Source organism: Macadamia integrifolia, chromosome 12 (genome assembly GCF_013358625.1).
Source record: "Macadamia integrifolia cultivar HAES 741 chromosome 12, SCU_Mint_v3, whole genome shotgun sequence".
Lineage (NCBI taxonomy): Eukaryota > Viridiplantae > Streptophyta > Magnoliopsida > Proteales > Proteaceae > Macadamia > Macadamia integrifolia.
In genome coordinates this window covers 9983157-9990481 of record NC_056568.1, presented here as the reverse complement: position 1 = coordinate 9990481, position 7325 = coordinate 9983157, and the positions used below count along the sequence as shown (strand labels likewise).

Below are 7325 nucleotides of genomic sequence, written 5' to 3'. Positions count from 1 at the left end.
AAAAAAAAAAAAAAAAAATACATGTTTCCATAAACGCGAGTCTTTCAGTTCTTAGATGCAATTATCAACCTATTCAGTGAAATTTCTGAACCAGATGTAGTCTTATGGTACGTTATATATAATTTTCCTTAATTTGGTTGCTTTTATGTGACTGTGACTGTAACTGCATTCTTTGAAATATGTTGTTCTGGAGTTGAACATATGCAGTTACAATTCCTGGTCTCGTCTCTGGTTGCTCCAAATCAAGGAACTTGTATCTGGGAAAGATGCTCCATGGTTACATACCGTAAGGAATAGTTTGCAGATTATCCTGAATCTTGAAAACAGTTTTACTTGATATGCATGTAAAGTGTGGGGATATGGATTCTGCTGCATGATTGTTCAATAGGATGTCCTAGAAATTGGTTCTCCTTGACCTCCATGATTGATGGTCTTGAGCAAATCAGGGACATGGAAAACTATTTCATTAGATTCCATACAAGGATACCACCTCTGTTTGTGATGCTCAAAGGAGTTTGATAAAGGCTGGAGATGATTTCTGCCAAACAGCACTTCAATGCAATTCCTGAGGCTTTATTTGGTTGCAAGGAGAATTAAAGAGATGGGAAGTGAAATTTAAAGCTTAAAAAAAATATATATGATTGAAAAAGCCAACATCAGCCAATTTGTTTCAACCATTGCAAATACCGTAAACGACATCTAATACAGATTGGGTAGTAAGTAATACACAAAAAATTGATGAGAGCAATCCAAGTGTGTACTTACCTTTCCCAATACTCCATATGACCTCATCAAGTGCCCTAAACAGGTGGCCCATGAATTCGTAGTGTATTATTTCAATGCAACTTAAGTTTGTGAGTCTAGTATTCATATGGGGCCAAGTTGAAAATGACTGTTATACTCGGTTATTAATATAATGATACAGCTGTGCTAGGTCTGACCTTTTCTTCTTTTCCATCGTTCTCCAAGAAATATGTGGAGAAATCTGGCAAGCTTTTCCCCCGTCTGATTTGTTGTAACAACTATAAGAACATTACAATTCTAAATTACAAGGGCACTGCTTTATATTTTTATTTCTGCTCTCTTCTTCCTCTGGTTTCGAGAGCATGAGGCCGTCCAGTTCCCCTGTCATTGAATCAAGATGTGAAGCCACCTTCTATGAGTGCAGTTGTCAAATAGAACCCCTCAGTGTCCAGAGGTCAATACTTCAAGCGAGAGTGGTCACCCACAGTTTACTTCTGAGAAGTCTCCATGATTAAACTTCTTGTGTAAAGCTTGCAATGCCAAGTCTATTCTAGCTTGGTCCTATGACAATGTTGAGAAAGTTAGTTAAGTATAGCTGATCAGTTCAAGATGTAAAATGACTTACCAAGTGATTGGCCTTGTGAGATTGTATACCTTTCCCACAAAATTAATGACGAGGGGCCCAACTCTGGATTTGCGGTAACACCCTAAATGACAGCCAAAAAAAGGAGATAAGAGACTACAAAATGAAGAAATACTGAAATCCTAATTTGCCTAAAAAGATCTGACAGCTTAGGAGAACATGTTTTCTTAAATATTCTTACCAATGTAGAGATCGGGGAATTCAAGAGATAATTTTAACAGAGGTTGAGCAGTTTGTACCTGCATAGTTTAGATACAGAAGAATGTGTTGGAAACACACAAAATCTAAGATATTACATCTAAAGAAATATTAAACTCCAAGAATATGTCTAAAGATATTGTTATTTCAGTTTTTTTTTTTTCCCCCATAACATTGTGATTTCCTGGATATGTTAAAAAGAGAAGAAAATCAATGAGGATAGGCATTCTAAATATCTCTGACATTTATGCTACACTGAAATGGTTGACAGGGATCAGCTAAGTTATACAGCATCATCCGAACTCCAATGGACGCACATATATCATCTTTGATACCTGATCCTGGCCAATTTTCACTCGCTGGATTAACCGTTCCACCATTCATCATATAGGTATCAAACTGGATTGATGATGGAATAATTACTTGGCCCACCTTATAGTAACTTTATTAATTCTATTAGTGCACAGAAAGAAACAGTTTACGAATGTGAATCTTTTTTTGGTATACATGTAACAACTGTTGCACATTATCCAACGTGAGTGGTCTATCTTATAAAGAACCTCACACCCATCTCACTCGTCAACTTTAAGGATTGAAAGTGCCTTAAAAATGTGTCCTATGTGACAGGAAATTACAAAAATCTCATTAGAATGAAATGGCATTCTTGTAATTTTATGAACTTTAATTCACATTGAAACATGAGATTCCAGCATGAAATCTGACCAATGAGATGGGAGTGGGGTCCTCTTATCACATGGCAGCAAAACATGAGCTCGTGACAAATCGTATGTCACGAACAAGGGACATTAATACTTAAAACAGCCCTACTTTCTTCCTTTTCCTCCAACACATAAGGGTTTAATGGCGAAAACAAGAGAAGTCGGGGTGAGAACTTACAAAGAAGATCATGACAAGAGTACAATGCAAAAGGAGAAGAATAACAATAAGCACTCTAATATGGATAGATTGAAGAGCAAAAATTTAGGGAAACTCGTAATATAAATAATGAATAATATGTCCTAACTAATAATATAGCATGCACACTTTTGGAATGTAATCCTCACTAATAATCAAACCTAAGCGGAAGAGATGGTGATTGAAGTATTAAAGTCAAAAACATCATTTACCCATTACCAACATAAAGGCATCCATAATAGACATTATGGTAACTCTACCCCCATCAGGTGAATCCATATATGAGAAATAGAACAACAAAGGGAGTAAAATTCATAAATGCAACCAGCAATAACAGGTCTCTAGAATGACGCCACCACAAAAATTCCCTACAACTAATATAATGGATCAATGTATTAAATGGTGGATCTCCATGAGTTATTGCTAGCCTTCTGGGACAACAAAATATATCAAGGACCTGCAAGTAGCAGCAGATCCCACTTTAATATTTAATCCAGTCAAAATACTGTCCACGTTAGCAATGAAAAGTAGTATTTGGTTCTTGTTCCATTTTTAGTTCCCATGAAATTCTCACACGGGAAACACTCACCATAGGACTGCACTGCCAGTGGCTGGATGAGAAGCACATAGATCGGTCTCTGTACTTAAGTCTAAATCAGCTGTAGAGTGGGGGTTCCCATGGGCCATGGGAGGATTACTATTTCGTCCCTTTCCTAGTTCATTACACAATAAAGGACCTCTTTATTTCCCTCTGCAAAACTACATTTTGAGTACCGCCAATATGCTAATTGCCATACCAGTGTCATTATTATTATACATTAAGAATGTTTAAGATTATCAAAATCCATAATCCCAAAGGAAAAAAGGATAAATAATGGAAGGTAAGATAATAATAAATAAATAATGCCTGAAAATTAGGGGACATTAAAAAAATATTAACAAAATGAGGAGGACATTAGAAATATTTATACTGTCAAATCCAGAACATACCGTCTCACAGGTGAGGGGGGGGAGTAGTAAACAGTAAAACCTTAATTAGATTTTTATATTTTCAGCATAATCTGCAGTTAAATCATACCATAAAATGCAAAAAAAAAAATCAGGCCATGAACAGCAGATTCAGAGCAGAAACCAGTAATAAGAATGATACATACATCAGAAAGAGATGTAGTCAGACTCTTTGATACAAATGGTGCCATTGACAGTAGAGGACCACTAGAGCTGGTCAACTCAATTAAACAGTCCCACTGCTTGTCCAGCTCAATAATATTTGTTGCAGAAAGAATTATCACATTTTGACATTTGATCTACAAGAAAAAACCACTGCACGCTTTAGTGCATCATAATGTTGCCTCAAATTGCACTCACAGTGACAATGACATCCACAAGATTGTAGTCGCTATACACATCAATTGATTAGTAAAAGGAAGAAATAAAAAATCAAGACCAGTGTCACTCTTTTCCATTTTAAATGGAAACCAAATATGTTAAAACATCTGGGCAACCATAACTGGCTGGTGGCTTAAGGTAATTTTCTGGTTCACCACTGAATCCAACTCTTGCCTAAACTCTGCTGGTTTAGTACATGGAAGATGCATGATACATAGGCACTGAGAATGTTTTCACGTGGCTGTAAATTTGGATGTATCAGTATATCACTTAATGGCCACATTTTTTCAAACTAATTATCAGGCAGTGCCCAGCCGAAAATCACACACAGGCTATGATGGAGGACAAGTCCAAATAAATCCTGACAACTGCAGCTATGTTCTAAGCAAATAGTAATCAGTCACGTGAAAACAAGCAATATCAGTCAAATTCAAAGAGACCAGCGAATGCACAGTGAGAAAATTAATCAATCCCAGACAATCATTCCCTTCAAAAGAACATTTAACATAGTAGAATTGATAATGAAAATTAGCAGTTTCAATTAGAATTGGTCTATGATTAGTCCTTTCTTTTCCAGGACATCAAGGATATTTGGGTAATTTGAGCTTGTTTAAAACCAAATTTGAGCCTAAACAAATTAGAAATTAATCCAAACTAGTGTCAACCTATCAATTTTGTTAACTCAATGTTTGAGTTATCTTTATTTTGTATTTAAGAAATCAAAGTTGAGCCTGGGTATATTTCCATCTTATCTTCGAGTTGATTGTTTTGGTGGCCAAAATTTCTTCATTCATCATGAATGAATAACTTCCTTTAACTTTCTCAACAATAAAGCCTTTTAACTGTGTATTCACTGGCCAAATCTTGTTCAGTTCCATGAGCACTACAGATGGCCTGATGAGGGGAATGGAAGTGTTCCAGTTGGTTTAGTGTCACTAGAAAGATTTTTGGCTATCTTCAACAAGTCGACATCTCATGAATCCAACCTTATTGGTACAGTCATAGCCAAAATGCTGAGAGACTATCATAGTCTATGGTGCAGTTTCTAATTTTTTGAGATTTAATTTAATTAGGACACCAAGATATAGTTATATTGAACAAGAAATAGGAGGGAAGGTATCCACCGAGGTTTAAAGTATCAGTATCGGGTATCGTACCGTAAAGGTGATTTTAAGAGACATAATCGTATCAGAGATACGCTAAAGATATGTATGGAATTGTCAAGAAACATACAGAAATGCTTAGGATATATGCAAAATACACTTTTGAACCATTAAACACTATAAATAAGTAATATGCAAAATATATCATGTATTCAATTGATTATATATAAATAATGAGGTTTCTTACATATACGAATACCAAATATTTTTTAGGTATCGTATAGGTACCTTAAAGATACGATACATATCAGTTAGTATCAGAGGCTATGGAAAGATATTTAAAACCTTGGTGTCCACCTCCCCTTACAATTATGTATTTAACTTCTTTGATTTGAGCTGAGAAGAGATTTGTTCAATCTCTGAGGTTTATCGCTTCTGCCATGATTCATGGTCATTTATTGTGGCATCCTTAAGACCTGTTGGCATGTTTTGATGACTCTATTGGTGGATGGATATTATAAATTTTAGCAGTAGAGGACAATAAGTCCAACTACAAGCTGACCTAGCTCATTGAATCCAAAATCAAAAGATTAAAGTTTGCTCCACCAATAAAAAATCAAATCTTCCAAAAAATGAACCAAATTAAGTATGTCCATAACACCTCAAGCCTTCTAAACTTAAACTAAAGTTACTAGGTCAACTGCATATGCCAGGTCTGGTGAAAAAACAAATGGTAACACATAAAAATTTTACATGCAAAAAACTAGCAGAAGCTTATTATGTGAGGTTCAGGGCTTGCTCATGTAGGAAAAAAATGGAAGGGAGAAGTGATGGCCCAGTGCCCACAGTATTTTTCCTCTAAAATCTCTTTCGTAACTTCTGCTGCTATGATTTCTATATCACAACACTTTCCCCTGAGAAAATTCATTAACATCAGATGCGCCTACCCAAGCCCAAAACACCATAGGAGTGAGCACTGCTGATTTTCTTGGTGAGAATATCTACCATTTGACCACCATTTTCACACATTTTGTACAAATTAACCCGATCACAATTCATCGTTGATATGAAGTGATTATTGGTGATCAACTTCTATATGTTTGTCTAGTTACATTACAACAGATTGTGAGCAATAGTTATGCTGGTTTTATTATGAGGTCTGCCCATAGGAAATTCAGAACTGAATACAAATTACTCAATGGGGAACTGCAACTCCATTTGAAGGATCCTAAACCACACTAATCTCACATGCATGATGAGCAATAGATCTGAATACTGTACCTGTAAGGGAAAAAATTATCTGAACACTGCTTCTAAACAAGATAGCAACCACAGACTGCTTCTTCTCCAAGCTAGAAGCTTCCAGCTAACAAAAATATAGGTCAAAGTGGAACTCCTATTAGATATTATATCAAACACGTCAACAATGGAATGGACTTTCCAACTTCAAGTGCCCACTAGAGACCCTAACAAAGAAATGAATTGAGGTTATTGCGGATTCCAAGTTAACTGTCCTAGAAGAATACATAAACTGGAGGGTTTGATCACCACACTTTGGAAAGAATGATTGGTGTGTGGACAGGGTGGTGAAACAAATACAGGAGAATGAGGCTGCACACTTCAAAGATGGGGAGATATGAGGTTGTGGGGAAGAGGCAAAAGAAGCCAATTCTCGGCTGTCATGTTTCAAATGCTGTATAAAGCAGGCCAAGTTTTACCACATAGGGTGATATGCAAGTTTTCAACATTACATGCATATAGAGTCACATGCAGATTCGTTTCAAACCAGATTGAAACTGAAATATTTCATGAGATTTCAATTGTTTTCGACCGAAATGTCGAACCATGGTGATATGGAATAGATGGGAGCCACCCAGGGTTTGTTTTTTCTAATGGACAGCGGTGCTAGAGAAGATCCTTACTTAATGGATAATCTGATTAAGAGAGAATCTCCAATCAGAAATGAGGGCAAACTATGCAGGGATGCTCAGGAGGATGGGTACCATCTCTTCATAAGATGCATGTTTGCATAGGAGATGTGGAGGTCCTTTTGGTAAGCAGGTATGTTGGATTTTCACTCTCTCTCCTTGTGGTGACGACAGAGTGGGAAGGATATCCACTGGATAGGTTAATGGAAATTTTGTGGAAGCTGATTCCCTTTGCTGTCTTTTGGTGTATTTGGAAGGAGAGGAACAGGTGTACTTTGGAAGCAGAAGAGGTGATGGGAAACAGAACAGCCTATAAAGCTATGTCACTATGTATCTATGTGTCTATGTGGTTGGCTTCTAGTTGGTAGTCTCTTGTTCAAGATTTTTTCTTTTTTTTTTTTTTTT

General features: G+C 36.4%; 1 protein-coding gene across 2 annotated transcripts in view; it reads right to left on the bottom strand.

Moving 5' to 3' along the window:
- Positions 1-638: 638 nt before the first annotated feature.
- The window catches only part of LOC122057753 (FAD synthase), a 36977-nt gene continuing 30290 nt past the window's right edge, over positions 639-7325 (bottom strand). Inside the window, exons 14-17 of one of the 2 annotated variants that reach the window (XM_042619994.1) lie at positions 3655-3807; positions 1569-1626; positions 1399-1451; positions 639-1305 (exon numbers count right to left, since the gene is read on the bottom strand). In XM_042619994.1, the coding sequence (XP_042475928.1) occupies positions 1222-1305; positions 1399-1451; positions 1569-1626; positions 3655-3807 (348 nt within the window). In that variant the 3' untranslated portion in view covers positions 639-1221. Of the gene's footprint in view, positions 1306-1369; positions 1452-1568; positions 1627-3654; positions 3808-7325 lie in introns of both variants that reach the window. The other variant, XM_042619995.1, reaches the window with a different exon arrangement.